Here is a 15,007-nt window from a genome sequence, read left to right on the forward strand (position 1 = left end):
GAAGTGTTTCCTGCCCTTCTGCCATGTGAGACCTATCATAGCATTTGGAGCCATATCTTTAACAGAGCAGAACTATTATTTAATATTCTCCTTTAGATAGACCTTTAAAACTTACACATAATGGGAAAGTATTTTTAAGTCAGCACCTTAACTGAAACCAGAGTCACCTGCCAGAAACAGACAGTAACTGTAAAAATAATCACCAACGTCAAGTACTTAGATGGCACTCACTGAGTGCCAGACGCCGTGCTAAAACATCTCCTGTGTCTCATTTAGTTCCCACAACATGATAAGGTGTGTCCTAGTACTATCCCACTGCCAAGGGAACTGGGGCACAGAGAGGTTAGGCCACTTTCTTTTCTTTTTTTTTTTTTTTTTGCGGTATGCAGGCCTCTCACTGCCGTGGTCTCTCCCGCTGCGGAGCACAGGCTCCGGACGCACAGGCTCAGCGGCCATGGCTCACGGGCCCAGCCGCTCCGCGGCATGTGGGATCCTCCCGGACCAGGGCACGAACCCGCGCAGCCTGCATCGGCAGGCGGACTCTCAACCACTGCGCCACCAGGGAAGCCCTAGGCCACTTTCTTGATCTCACACAGCACGTAAGCGGCACCACCAGGGTTGGAATCAGCTCAGAAACGCAGCCTTTCCCACACACTCAAGCACACGCACCGGTACGCACAGCACCAGCTGCCCCCGTGGGTGCCCGGCCGGCCTGATTTCTAGGCATCAAGACCCTGGGGTCAGGCCAGGTCTCCCAGCCCCCAGTGATTCACTGTCATCCCCCTGCACTCAGGAGTCCTCAGCGAGTTCTAAGTGCTCCCCTGGGGTCTGGAGCAGCTTTGGGGAACCAGGTGAGGCACAACAGTCCTGATGCCCAGAGGCGTGAAGTGGGACCCCCACCCCGCCCCCCTCTCCCCCCCCCACCCCGGCTGCAGCCTGCAGGCGCGGGGATCCAGGCAGGACCTGGAGACCCCCGTGTAAAAGCAAGGCTACACGGTGGGCTTGGGAGGAGAAAGAGACACCCTTGGGCCTAATTCCGGGAAGGGGGGGTCCGGGGGAGTCATGTATAGGCGGCTAGTGCCCCAAGCCAGCCCCTGGACCCCTGATACATAACGCAGCAAAAAGGCAAAGGGACAGACACCGTGCTCCCCCGACCCACTCATCCGCCAATGTGACAAGGCTTCTCCGCCTCGGGTAGAGGATGGCGCCCCCGGACCAGCGGAAGAGAATGGAGCCGCGCTGGCGACAGGTCTCCCTCCACCCGGTCTCCACCCTTCGCGCCCTGGACCACTGCTCGGCTGCCCCGCTGTACTGAGTGGGGGCCGGACAGACTGGCCCGCCGATTCGCCTCGCCCACCTGCCTGGTCCCCAGCAGTCGCCGCCTCGCCCCCCCCAACCCTGCCCGTGGCGAGCAGAGCCCTCGCCCCCGCCACCTCGCCGAGGGCAGTGGTGCGCGCCGCCGGGAGGGTCCCGAAGCAGTCCCGGGTCCGGATCCCGGAGCGATGACCAGTCCCTGGGCGGCCCTGGGGTAGGTTGGGGGTCGGGTTTCGGGTCCGGTTCCCGGTGAGGGTCCGGGTCCGAGGACTCGACGGGCCAGCGGGAGGGCCTGGGGCGAGTTGCCCTGGGGCGAGTTGCCCTGGGGCGGGTTTCGGGTCCTGGTCCGAGGACTCGTCCGTGGGCGGGTCCAAGGGCGGGGCGGGAGGCCGGCTTCGGGTGAGGGCCGGGCCGGACCCCGCGGACAGCAGCGCGCGCCGGGCAAGCATGGGGAGGCGCTGGTGTGGGCGGCGCGCGCTGGTGGCCGCGTGTCTGGGCGCCGCGCTCCTGCTCCTGCGCCCGGGTGAGTGCCCACCGGCCCCAGGGCCGCCCCACCAGCGGCCGGACCCCCGACCGGGCGGGGGCACCTACGGTTTCCTCCCGGGCTGGGGGACGGGGGCAGGCGGGCTCAGAAAGGCTCTAAACGCCCCGCCCTTGTCCCGGCTCCCCGCAAGGGTCTTGTCCCCTCGGGAGAGGGTCTCCCAAGGCCCGGAGAGGTGACAGTCCGGGCCTCCCAGCCGGGGCCCAGGGACCAGGTGAGTGGTGGGCGGCGAGGGGCATTACGCCCACCCGGGAAGTCTGCCTCCTTTGCCTCGCGCTCACCCCGCTTAGCGCCCGGAAACCCCTCCGGGTCCGCGGCCGCGCAAGGGCGGCGGGCTTGACGCTCCGGGTCCGGAGGTGGCCCCTCCGCGCACCGCGCTGCGCCCTGGCGCGCCTGCTCCGCCTGAAGTTCGCACCGGTAAGGACTAGGGTCCTGAGCACCCACCTCATGGTCCGGTGGGGGAAACAGGCAGCCAGTCGTGACCGCCGTGCGGATTTCCAGCTCCAAGCCGGGCATGTGCTGAGTCTTCACTCACGGGAGAGGCCGAGGGGCCTGTGGGCGGCCTGGGGCTGGAGGTTCCCAGTCAGAGGCCTGTTCTGACCTCTGCTCTGTTTGCCTTTTCCTGGTGTGAGTGAGAGTGTGTGTTGGGGGAATCTGTATCTCCCCCCCCACCCCCTGTGAACTCTGCAAGAATCCTTGGAATCACGCCTTTGGAGCCTTGCAGAGGGGGTCCAGGGAGGAAGTAACCGTGTCCCCAGGTGGGAGGGGACCATGGGAGTGTGGGGCCAGGGTGGCTCAAGAGATGAGGCTGAGGAGACTTTGGGGTCAGCATGTACCCACCTGGCTGGGTCTGGGTGACCTATCCCCGCCCCCCTGCCCAGGGCCTCAGTAGTCCCATCTATAAAATGGGCTGCTCGAGTTCTTCCTTACAGGGTCTCTGGGGAAGTGAACTTAAATTGTGCCTGGCTCTCAGCCTCTTCATCAAGCCAGAGGTCACATGGGTGGCCTGGTGCCCCCTGCATCCTGGGGTGAGGGGCTTCCTTCTCCTGCTCACCTCAAACCTCCGTGACTGCCTCTGGGCTGGGGTCCAGGTGAGCTGGGCTTGGGAGGCCTCCTCGGTGCTCACCAGGGCTCTGGCCAGTTACCCTGCTCTTCACACCATCCCCTCCATGTCTGGACACAGCTGCCCAGACCTGGCCGCCTCCCCAGGCCCACGGGAGGGAGCCGCAGTCAGTCTTTCCGTCCCCCGACCAGTTCTGAGAGCGGGGTGGCCATGGGGTGGTGCTCCCGCCTCCTGGGGAGGGGGTTCCCATGTCCTAGCTGAGCCAAGTGTCCCCCAGCACTGCGTGGGCTGTAGTCCGAGTGTCTGCGGTCATGACACTGGCCACCCACTCTTTCTTGGACAAATGTTTACCAGGACCTAGGGCCGGGCAGGGCACAGTGGTTCCCGGCCCCCAGGGCTCAGGCTCGGGTGTGGGGGGAGAGAGAACATGCACTTTGTTCCTTCTGACCTCTTCCCTCTCCTGCAGGTTAGGAGGGTGCCTCCCGTGCCCCCTTCCTAGCCTTTGCTCAGGCCGTTCCCCACCTGAGCCGAACCTGCCTCATGAATACCCTTGGCCATGACCCTCTCCCCCAGCAGGGTGGCCTCACTGTGTCTGGCCTGGCAGACCCTTCTGCAACCCTGCTTCCAGCGCCCCCAGGTGGGGAGGGGCCTTTCCTCTGCTTCCAGAGCCCCTCTCTGCTCCTTCTGGACTCTCAGACCTCTCCCCATGGCCTGCTGCCAGCCATCAGAGCTTTGAGGGTGACCTGGACAAGCAAGGGTTAATCAAGCCAACCTACCCTGCTGGCTCTTCTGCCCCCAAGCCCTGAGCCGAAGCCCCTGACCCCAGGAGCCAGTGAGGCTGTGCTAACGGTGGGCCTGCAGGCCCGGCAGAGGGGGCAGAGACGGCGGGGCAGAAAGGGCAGGCTCTCTGTCCAGGGCCTCTGGAAATGGCTCCAACAGGGCCTGCGGCATCTCCGAGTGTGTCCCGGCAGCGTGGCCCGAGTTGGAGGGGGGTGGAGCATGTGGCCTGTGGCAGGGGGATAGGGCTCCAGGGCCCAGGAGGGACTGCAGCCCCTTCCTCCAGGCAGGTGAGTCTCCAAAGAGGCAGAAGTTGCCACAACGTGGGCCGGAGACCCCTGAAGCGGGCTCCGCTGCCCCTTTTCTAGTGGGGAGGTCTGGAGCAGCCCAACTGGTGCCCGTCAGGCCAATGCTGACCTAGTGGCCAGGGTCCTGGGGATGAGGAAGATGCCAGAGGAGGTGGGACAGCTGCCTGGGGCACTGCTGCCCTCAGCGCCCTACCCTCGCCCCGGGCCCACTGACAGGCCCACTGTCCCCCCTGCCCGCCCACCCTTGGCTTTCCCTGTGGCTTACCTGGTGGGGTGACTGCTTCTGTGTGATGTCCTTGACCACGTATTCGGTGGGTGCCTGCTTGTGCCGGCGTCAGTCTGGGCTGGGGACAGGACTTGCTGATAACCTGCCCTCCCAGAGTTTCTGTTTTAACATCAAAAACCCAGATCTGCAGTCTGTACCCTCTGTCCCCAGAGACACACCCAGGGGGAGCCGTGACGCTGCTGCTTTAGCTCCCCACCCCTGCTGGTCCACAGGGGCCTTGCCGGGAGGCGCTGGAGCCCCCCCTACCCCACCCCGTCCTGACCTCCATCCCCTTCCGGGTTCACAGGGCTGAGCATCTTTCCTGAGGTTGGCCATCAGGGGTGTTTCTCTCAGAGCCAGGCTGGGCCTCTGCCCACTTCCAGGGGACCCTGGGTGGGTGGGGGGCTTGTTCCCAGGGGGCCCGCCTCTCCCTTCTGGGCTGGACTGCTGCCCTCCTCGTCCTCTGGGACACAGCCCGTCCCTTAGGGCCCCGCTTCCTGTCCGAGGTCCGAGCGTGATGTGGGGTAACAGGGACCTTCTCCCCCAACAGCCTTCCTGGAGGGGCTCCAGGGGGAAGGACCCAGGAGGCTCGGGTGGGGACGCCGGCTCTCTCCCTGCTGTCCGTCCGCTGCCTTCTCGAGCACAGCAGCACCTGGGGACCCAGGCCGAGGGGACAACGGTCCACGATGGTCTCGGAGCCCCTACAGTAATGCAGTGTAGGGCCCTGTAAGCAGCCACCGTTTCTAATGAGACACCAGGATTTGGTCCCATGCAGAATAAATGCAGAAATGCCCAGTGACTCCTGGTGAGCCAAGGTGCCAGGGCTGGGGGGGGTCAGTGAGGACAGGGCCCCTGAGGCCTCAGCAGCAGCCCCTCAGTGCAGGCGTCCGAGCTTGCCCCCGGCTGCCCTGTATCCGCTGCCTCCCCCGGAGCCCTGCAGGCACCAGCCCACAAGGTCTCTCAACGCCTGCCCCGTGGCGCCCCAGTGCCCGACTGGACCCCCGACTCCTTTCTGTCCTGGCCCTGGAATAACAGCAGGTGACGGGTCAGAGACAGGGCGCCCCCAGAGGGCCGTGTCTCAGACTCACTGCGCCAGATGCTCTGCCGTCAGGGGCTCAAACCACGTCTGCATCTCTAGGTCTGGCTTTTCTCTGTGGTGGCCTCACTCCCTGCTCTCCAGCCAGTGGGCAGTGCCTTCTCCCGTGGTTTCAGCCAGGGTCCCAAGGAGGCATCTCATTGGCCTAGATTGGATCACATGGCGCCCACCTCTGAGGCAATCGCTGTGGCAGAAAGGGATGGAATGCTCTGATTGGCCAGACCTGGTCACATGCCCAACCCAGCAGCTACGGGAGTGGGGAGCCTATCAGAACCACATGGAGGGAACATGCAGGTTTGTGTCTGGAGGGGAATCAGGTGGGCGACCAAAAGGAGGGGGTGTGGCTGCTGGGAGCCCAATCAGTAGATGCTCACCACACTGCTGCCCACTCTCCCGAACTGCCGAAGGGTTCAGAGCTCTAAGGTACCTTCCAGGCCTCCAGAGAGTAAAAGCAAGCTGAAAAAATAGAAGGCTCCAGAGTAGGGACTGATCGTCTCATTTTGCAGAGGAAGACGCTAAGATCAGTAGAAACAAAGTGACTTGCTCAAGGCCACCCTACTAGGAAGTATGGGTGCCAGGATTTAAATCCACATCTAAATCCCAACCCTTATGCTTTCTACTGTACAGGGCAGGGGTATTTGGGTTGGGCTTTGAAGGCTGCATAGGAGTTTACCAGGTGGGAAACAATGAAAGAGAATTGCAGGCAGAGGGAGTGGCACAGAAAAGCATGGAGTGAAATGGCCTGGTGTGCTAAGGGATGTGCTGCTCCCTCAAGGGTTCATGAGAGGGAGCAGTGAAGTGGAGGCCAGGAAGGTACTGTAGGTTGGTGAGTGGCCTTGAATGGCAGGCTAGGAATTGGGGTGATCGCCCCATGGCCAGGAAGGGCCATCAGTCTTTAAACAAATACTCGCAGACACTAGCTGAGGTACAGGGATTATAAGAAAACAAGACAGTGCCCTCCTTGCAGAGCTGACCTTCCAGAGGGGCAGGCAGACATCAGCCCACACGAATCAGATGATCTCAGCAGTAATGAGTGCTGTGAATAAATTAACGGGACGCTGTTCATTGGAGAAGCCCTCTTTCTGGTGGGACATTTGAGCTGAGACCTGAATGAGAAGTATTGACCCTAAAGTGTAGAGGTTTCTCCTGAGGTGGGGACGCACCTAATGTGTCCACTGACCAGCAGGAGGGCAGTGTGGCTGGAGCTGAGTGAGCAGGGAAGGGTGGGGCTGCGCCTGGAGAGGCCCTGGAAGGAACTGGGACTTGCCACCAGCCAGCGAGAAGCCACGTGGGCTTTACCATCACACGGTGGTGGGAATAAAACCTGTGATTGTCCCGGGCAGAGGGGACGCAACTGTACTGGGAGTGATCTGACCAAGCAGGGTTCCGTTCTGGGCGTCGTGGAGCTCAGTGTAGAGTCTGAATCTTAAATACAAGTGGAGAGATGGCTACTTAAAAAAAAAAAAAAAAAGGCGGCAGGATTGTTTTCTTGTGAAGGGCTTGATCCCTGGGGGGAATATCCCTGCCCCAGGCCTGCAGGTCACGAGGGGACCGAGTGGGCCGGGCAGTGCTGCTCCTGCCCATCTGTTCTTGCGACACTGGCCCAGCTAGAACTTATTAACCAAAAGCCACATCGTAACCTCTGCTCCCTGGGCAGGGGGTCACCAAGCACAGCTTCCCCCACGGGTGCAGTCTCAAGTGGCCCGGGTACGGCTGCGCTGGGCCTGTCCTTAGGGTGAGCGGGCCAAGGACGTTTGTAGGTTTCTCTGTTTTTGGCTTCCCTGTGCGGCGTGCCACACCCTGGCCTGCGGTGCTGTGAGGATGGGCGGGGTAGTGTGCAGGGCAGGGTGGGCCCCGAGGGCACGGCAGTAAAGGACGGCACTCACACCGTGGCCTGGGGTCAGGCCTGCTTAAGGCCCTTACTTGCTGTGAGGCCTCAGCAGTTTTAAGTCTTTGAGCCTCAGTTTCCCCATCTGTCAAGTGAGGATAACAATAGTTCCTACCCCCAGGAGTATGCGTGTCAGTAAGCAAAGCAAGGGCACGGTGCCAGGCTCTCACCCACCCAGCACCTCCTGCCCAGCTCCCTGGCCTCCCTGCAGGCTCCTGTGCCGCCCAGGACACTCCAGCCCACGTGCAGCGGGCGCTGGGCTGTCAGGCTGGGCCTCACGCTAGCCCACTGGGCCGGGACCCAGGCCTGCTCGTGAGTCTGGGGCTGCACAGCTCCCCGGCCTGGACCCCGTGGGCGTGGGCCCTGGGCGCCCCCAGATTGCCGGCAGCTCACCCCCTCTGCTTCCCACCCCTTCACACCCAGCTAGTTTGCTTTGAGCTGTTTCCGACATCCTGCTGTTGTCTGTTTCACCTTCTCCCAGCCTCTGTCCCTGTCCTCCTGTGTAGCTGCCTTTGTCTCTGTCACCTCTCAGTCCCTCCCACCCTTCTTCCGCTACCCTCTCCCCCATCTCTCTCCCTCTCTCTAACCTATTTTTGTTTCCTTTTCCAAAGGAGAACCTGCCTGTGGTTTTGCCTGTGGCTGCTCTGGGCTGGCCCAGGCCCCTCCCTGGCCATAAGGCTGGGCCTGCCCACCTAATCCTCTGGCCTGTCTGCTCCACAGCACCCTTGGCAGGGAGGCCTGAGACCTGGAGGCTGGTGGAGGGTCTGAGGGCAGAGGACACAGGCAGGAGGGGCTTGGCGACGCAAGTGGGGGTAGCAGGATGCCTCCGTGTGGCCCTCTGGGGACGACCCCTACCCTCAGAACCCAGGCCTCCAGCTTCACGGAGGCGGGGCTGGAGCCAGGGATCGCCAGCGCACTCCCCTTCGACCGTCCTCCATGGCCAGTCTGCCCACCCCGCAGGACCGGCTCTTCCACGTGTGCAGTGGCAGGGGTGGAGCTGGGCGGGGGCGGCCCAGTCCTGTAATCACTGGCCTCGGCTATTCTGGGCCTCTCGCCTTCCACCCACTGGCTCCCGGGGTCTGGGATGGGACCTACTTTCCTGCAGGCTGTGGTCTGGCCAGGAAACAAGAGGTCCCACACAACGCTTGGTGTTTCCGGAAGGCTGCGTGCTTCCGAGTCGTGGGGCTCTGGGGTGGAGGTGGCCTAGGTCTGCTCCTCTGCATGCCCCGCGGTGGGCACCAGCCTTCTCTCCATCCCCAGCCGTGACCCTGAGGGAAGCTCCTCCCCTCTCAGAGGCTCCACTTTCCCATCACAAAGTGGTGAGGCGGACCCCCGCCTCCCAGGCCTGTGCGTGGTGCTGGGCTAGTGTGGTGCCTGCAGCTCCTGGGGCCTCCCTGCCAGCAGCAGCCAGAAAACGGAGGTTCAAGTCTTGGGACCACCGATGACCCCCAAGACCCGGGCAGGCCCTGAGGGCCTCACCCCTCCACATGCCCCGGTCACAGGAGAGCTTGGTCCTTGTTCTGGGGACACTGGAGTGGGGAGGGGCCCTGAGGCTGCCAGAGGCCTGGCACGCGGCCTGGACAGCGGGCTTCAGGTACACACAGAGGGCTCTGGAGGCCGGGGCGCGGCCTGTCATTTCCAGGTTCATTCAACCACCTCCACCAGACACTGCTCCAGCTCAGCGGTTCTCCACGTGCACTGCTGGGCCAGCAGCGACAGCACGCCTGCACTGTCACACACACAGACTCGGGCCCCACTGCACACCTACAAGGGCCAGAACCTCTGCCTATGGGGCCAGGCCACCTGTGTGTCAACAGGCCCCATGCACGCTCAAGCCGGAGAACCACTGCTTGTGGTCAGGTGGCCAACAGATCAGTTCATCAAATCTTCCAGGTTTGCTTGTTTGCCAAAGACTTGTCTTAAGGAAAAGTCTTGAACCCTGGCAGCATTTTAAGACCCTTCATTTGGTTGAAAGCCAAGGATCATGGAAACGTTCGTTCTTTTTATGAATATATTATTTTCTTACATGATCCTGGATTCTTAAATATACTCCTCTTATGAATATTCCATATTATTATGAATTCAATGATTTCTCAGTATCCATTGAATATATTTGAATTTGTACACCAGATTTACACGTTCTTGTATATATTATTTTTTATGCTCAGTACTATTATACTCATTCTATAAAATTCATTTTAAAGTGTACAGTGGTTTTTAGCATATCCAAAAGCTGTGCAGTCACAGCTGTACAAACGCAGAACATTAGCCACTAGCCCTGCCCCCCACGTTCCCAGTGCCTGCCTGCCTGCCCGCCCCCCCTCCCCCCATCCCACCCAGAGCCCCTGGAAACCACTCACCTACCTCCTGCCTCTATGGATTTGCCTGTCCTGGACGTTCTATATAGACGGAGTCAAACAATGTGGGTAGGGCCTTCTGTGACGCTTTTTTCACTGTCAGGTTACAAGGTGCATCCACATGGTAGCAGGTGTCAGTGCTTCACTCCTTTTTATGGCCATTAAATCTGTTAGCTGTGGGGTTTTCCCAGATGGCCTTTATCAGTTTGATGAAGTTCCCTTCGAGTCCTAGTTTGTTTAGTGTTTTCATCATGAAAGGGTACTGAATTTTGTGCGTTTTTTCTTCATCTCTTGATGATCATGTGGGGTTTTTCCTTTATTCTATTAACCTGGTGTATTACCTTGATTGATATTTTTATGTTGAACCAACCTTGCATTTCTGGAGTAAATCTCAATCGGTCATGGTGTATAACCCTTTTTACATGTTGATGGATCTAGTTCGCTAGTACTTCCTTGAAGATTTTGCATCTATATTCATAAGAGATACTGGTATATACTTTTCTTTTATGTGTGACGTCTTTGGTTTTGGTATCAGGGTAATACTGGGTTCATATAACGAATTGAGAAGTGTTCTCTCCTCCTCTGTTTGTTTGTTGAAGAGTTTGGTAGAGATTGGTGTTACTTTTTCTTTAAATATTTGGTAAAATTCACCAGTGAAGCAATCTGATCCTGGGCTTTTCTTTGTGGAAATTTTAAAAAATTACTAATTCAATCTCTTTGCTTGTTGTATGTCTGTTGAGATTTTCTATTTCTTCTTGAGTCAATTTCAGAAATTTGTGTCTTTCTAGAAATTTGTCAGTTTCATAGGCTAAATTTGCTGTTGTACAGTTGCTCGTATTATATTCTTCAACCCTTTCTTATTTCTGTAAGGTCCACTACTAATGCCTCCTCTTTCATTCCCATTTTCAGTAATTTGCGTCTTCATTCTTTCTTTCTTGGTCAGTCTAGCCAAAGACTTGCCAATTTGGGTGATATTTTTAAAGACTGCATTATAATTTATTAGTTTATTAATAACTATAATCATATTTAAGAAAAACATGAGTCTTTGGTAGTTTCAGGAAGATTGAGGAATGCAGCGATGAGACAGAGAGCATCCCTGCCCTCGGAGGCTGCCAGTCTGGGCGAGAGCAACACCTGCATTTACCATGAGGTGACACACACACCAGCAGGGGACGTACAGGCCACTGTAGCTGTCCCCAGCGGGTCACCTGAGCTGGTCACCTGCTTACCACCAGAGAGCCGGCAGCTTGGCTGTGCCATGTCCGCTGCTGCCTAGCCCTTTCTGTCTGTCTGTGCCCGGGGCCAGGGGAGGCTGGACCCAGCCAGCCTGCTGAGCCCTACCCCTCAGGGCTCCATGCACGTGGCTGGCAGAGGTGGGGTGTGAGATGAAGGCAGATGGAGGTGGGAGAGGTTGGGTGGTCAGGGCATTCCCGGAGGACGGTGGTTTCCACCTTCCCTCTTGTTCCCTCCTGCCTGGCCCCCTCCAACTGCGGAGGGCAGGACGTGGGGGCAGGAGTGACACCAAGCACCCTTCCCTGGTGGACAACGGGCCCTGTCAGTGCCCCCAGAGGCAGGCAGGACACAGGCGGGAAACTGAGTCCCAGAGGTGGACCCAACGTACCAAGGTGAGTTGGCCAAGCCCCCAGTAACACGGCCAGTCTGTCTGGTGCAGCAGTGAACGCCCCTCTCCTTATGCCCCCAGCATTTGAAAACAGGGCCACGGGCTCCAGCTGGCTTGGCAGCAAAAGGAGGAGTCCCCTGCAGATGCTCTACGACCTGGACCAGGTAGGTGGACAGACGCCCCGTCCCTCCCTCTGCCTCCAGCCACGGGAAACCCTGAGCTCCCACGTGGACCTGCTGCCGTGGGGCTGCAGCCACAGCCAGCCTCTGTCCGGGAGGGGATGCTGGGCTGCGGCAGGGCAAATCGTGAGGCAGGCTGAGACCTGGGGTCTCCAGCTGTGGACGGAGGCCACGCTCTCTGCAGCACTGTTCCACGTAACGGGACAGAACGACCAGCGGGCTGTGTGCCTCCCACGGCAACAGGCGGCAGCCAAGGGACCCCCGATCTCAGTCCTGCTGTGAGAGAGGGAGACAAGTGGGCACCCCCTCACCAACGGGGGGACCTGCAGGGACCACACACTGTGCCCACTGGGGGCACACGTCTGGCTCACACACACCTCAGCAGGCACTCAGCACTACTGAGCGCCTGCGGTTCACCTGGGTCCCTGCCCTTGAGGCGCTGACGGTCCCGCGGGGGGAGGATGGCATCTGATGGCTTCTTGCACCAGCCTGCACTGACTTGCGTCCAGGCTGCCCTGAGCTCTGGCGGGAGGGCGCAGTGTAGATGGAGAGCCTCTCTGAGAAAGGGACACGGGGCCTGCAGAGGGACAGTGAAGATGCAGATCGGGGCACCGAGTACCTGGTGGTGGCCGAGGGCCATAGCGGGGCAAGGGCAATAGGGAGCCGGGGAGGAGGCCCACACTGGGCTGGGGAAGGCGGCTGCTCACCGAAGCCCTGAGGGCTGAGCCCACGGCACCCACACCCTTGGGGGGCAGGTGGGAGGCCTTGGTTTAGCGAGGGTGACAGGCTTGCCCTGGGCCACGCGGCGAGCAGAGGTCAGGCCAGCCTCTCAGCAGGCTTCTGAGGGGCAGGTGGGGCTGGCTCGGCCCCCTCGCAGCCTGAGGGCCCAGTGGCCGTTACGTGTCAAGGCATCCTGCAGCTGGACAAACAGCAGCAGAGAAACGGTCTGACCGACAAGTGCTCACCGTGCACCGGGCACTCGAGTTCTGGGAGCCCACGCAGGCCTCAAGGCAATCCTGTACGATGGGGCGTCATTAACCCCGTTTACCTATGGCACTGTCCCTTAGCACAGGAAGGCCAAGGACCCTGAGAAGGTCACAGAGCTCGTAAGGACTAGACCCTGGCTGAGGGTCAGCCAGGCCGGCAGGGATGAGGGCTGTGGCTGTAGGACTCCGTCCCGAACCAGTGGGCACAGCCCCGGGTTCTGAATACTGAGGGACCCGAGGTGGAGTCCCAGCTTCTCTCCTTGGCAGCTGCAGACAACCCACTTCTTTTGAGGCTATTTTCTCTTCTGTAAAATGGAGAAAGCAGTGCCTGTCTTGGTATTCATGGGGCTACAAGCAACAGAAAAGCTAGCTGAGGCCAATTTAAGCCATTGGGACACGCACTGCTGACGTATCAAGTTGCTCAGACACCAGCAGCCCCTGGTACGGCACAGGGCTCATCACCATCCTCCGGACGTTACTACTGTGTAAGCTACTGGTCTTACACCCCACCCCAGTTTTAGGGGACGGTGAGCAGATACTCAGTTTGCCCCGGCGCTTGGCGCTCTGACGTCAGACTTCTTTTTTTTTTTTTTTTTTTTGCTGTACGCGGGCCTCTCACTGTTGTGGCCTCTCTCCCGTTGCGGAGCACAGGCTCCGGACGCACAGGCTCAGCGGCCATGGCTCACGGGCCCAGCCGCTCCGCGGCATATGGGATCCTCCCAGACCGGGGCACGAACCCGTATCCCCTGCATCGGCAGGCGGACTCTCAACCACTGCGCCACCAGGGAGGCCCTGACGTCAGACTTCTTTACCAGGCTGACTCTGACGTCGCACATCCGTTCTCCGGCTCTCGGGGTCCAGAGTGCCGTGCACGCGATCAGTCACATCCTGCACGTGCCTCAGGCCGAGAATATTCATTTCCCCCCATCCAGGCCCCCTGTCTCCCGCGCGGCCCTGACCCACCCCCGTCCTGTCCCCGTAGGGCCCGCGCTCCGCGCTGGCCGAGGTACACCGGCAGCGGCGCGACCTGCTGCGCCGCACCTGCAGCCGCCACACACGCCAGCAGCGCCTGCTGCGGCCGGAGGACCTGCGACACGTGTTGGTGGACGACGCGCACGGGCTGCTTTACTGCTACGTGCCCAAGGTGGCCTGTACCAACTGGAAGCGCGTGCTGCTGGCGCTGAGCGGCCGCGGCCCAGAAGACCCGCGCGCCATCCCCGCGCACGAGGCGCACGCGCCCGGCCGCCTGCCCTCGCTGGCCGACTTCAGTCCAGCCGAGGTCAACCGGCGGCTGCGCGCTTACCTGGCCTTCCTCTTTGTGCGCGAGCCCTTCGAGCGCCTGGCCTCGGCCTACCGCAACAAGCTGCAGCGGCCCTGGGGCGCCACCTTCCAGCGCCGCTTCGGCACCGGCATCGTGCGCCGTCTGCGGCCGCGCCCGGGCCCCGACGCGCTGGTCCGCGGCCACGACGTGCGCTTCGCCGAGTTCCTGGCCTACCTGCTGGACCCGCGCACGCGCCGTGACGGGCCCTTCAACGAGCACTGGGAGCGCGCCCACGCGCTCTGCCACCCGTGCCGCCTGCGCTACAACGTCGTGGGCAAGTTCGAGACGCTGGCGGAGGACGCGGACTTCGTGCTGAGCCTGGTGGGCGAGCCCGGCCTGCGCTTCCCCGAGCCGCCGTCCAGTGACCGGGCCGCCGCACGCGACCGGGCCGCGCGCCTCTTCCGCGACATCAGCCCCTTCTACCAGCAGCGCCTCTACGGCCTCTACAGGATGGACTTCCTGCTCTTCAACTACTCGGCTCCCTCCTATCTGCGGCTGCGCTAGCCCTGCAGGCGGGGGGGATGGGGCGCGCGCGGAGACTGCGAGACTGCGCAGGCTGCGAGGCCCTGACTCCGCCCCTAGAGCCGCCGCCCCCGCGCTCTCTCACCCTCGGCCCGCCCACCCCGGCCAACCGCATGCCCGTGCAGCCCCCGTGCAGCCCACCTCCCCGCGGGGGTTGGCTGGACCCCTGGGTGCCTGCCGCCTGCTTCCTCGAAGAGCCCCAGCCGGCGGGTGCTTCCCCAGGACCCCTGAGTGGCTGAGGATGGGATAATAGGTTTTTAGGTTGCGAGAGCTTTTTTTTTTTTTTTTTTTTTTCCGGTAGGCGGGCCTCTCACTGTTGTGGCCCCTCCCGTTGCGGAGCACAGGCTCCGGACGCACAGGCTCAGCGGCCATGGCTCACGGGCCCAGCCGCTCCGCGGCATGTGGGATCTTCCTGGACCGGGGCACGAACCCGTATCCCCTGCATCGGCAGGCGGACTCCCAACCACTGCGCCACCAGGGAAGCCCATGAGCGCCTGTTTTTTGTCCACTCTGTCCCGGAACCTATCCGTGGCGCAAGATTAGAACGCTGGCTCGGCGCAGCCTGTGGCCCATCCCAGGGCCTTCCCCACCTCACCTGCCCTAGTGAGGACGGCTGTGGACAAGGAGAGAAGGCCGCCCCTGTGCCCGGGCCAGACCCAGGGCAGGACCAGCCTTGTCGCCAGCTCCGCCCAGGCGGCGATCGTGAGCTGCCGGCTGCCTGGGCGTCCTGGGCGGGCAGCTCCCCGAAGGCCCTGTTCCAGCCCCACCC

At 61.1% G+C, this 15,007-nt stretch overlaps 2 protein-coding genes and 1 long non-coding RNA gene across 6 annotated transcripts in view; 1 reads left to right on the forward strand and 2 right to left on the reverse strand.

Annotated features, from left to right (window-relative positions):
• UROC1 (urocanate hydratase 1) overlaps positions 1 to 4,335 on the reverse strand; it is a 41,659-nt gene extending 37,324 nt beyond the window's left edge. Inside the window, exon 1 of the mRNA XM_082637194.1 lies at positions 4,269 to 4,335. The gene's annotated coding sequence lies outside the window, so the exon portion shown is untranslated. The remainder of the gene's footprint in view (positions 1 to 4,268) is intronic.
• Positions 1,759 to 14,302, forward strand: CHST13 (carbohydrate sulfotransferase 13; the record flags this gene model as incomplete). 4 transcript variants are annotated; one of them, XM_082637203.1, is made up of 3 exons in its annotated part: positions 1,759 to 1,837; positions 11,312 to 11,394; positions 13,378 to 14,302. In XM_082637203.1, the coding sequence occupies 3 exons, from the start codon at positions 1,762 to 1,764 to the stop codon at positions 14,218 to 14,220; spliced, it is 1,002 nt and encodes a 333-aa protein (XP_082493329.1). In that variant the 3' UTR covers positions 14,221 to 14,302. The 4 variants fall into 4 exon arrangements, with proteins under 4 accessions (XP_082493329.1, XP_082493332.1, XP_082493331.1 ...); XM_082637206.1 differs by having other exon boundaries at positions 1,762 to 1,837; positions 11,285 to 11,394; XM_082637205.1 differs by lacking the exon at positions 1,759 to 1,837 and adding an exon at positions 1,959 to 2,069.
• LOC309812907 lies at positions 11,699 to 12,943 on the reverse strand. Its single transcript, XR_014295417.1, has 3 exons — positions 12,458 to 12,943; positions 12,117 to 12,328; positions 11,699 to 11,986 (listed from the first exon to the last, which is right to left on the reverse strand). It is a non-coding gene; the product is annotated as an uncharacterized lncRNA (long non-coding RNA).
• Positions 14,303 to 15,007: the final 705 nt, after the last annotated feature.

The sequence above is a fragment of the Mesoplodon mirus genome (genome assembly GCF_964341445.2).
Source record: "Mesoplodon mirus genome assembly, chromosome: 12".
In the NCBI taxonomy this organism is placed as follows: domain Eukaryota; kingdom Metazoa; phylum Chordata; class Mammalia; order Artiodactyla; family Ziphiidae; genus Mesoplodon; species Mesoplodon mirus.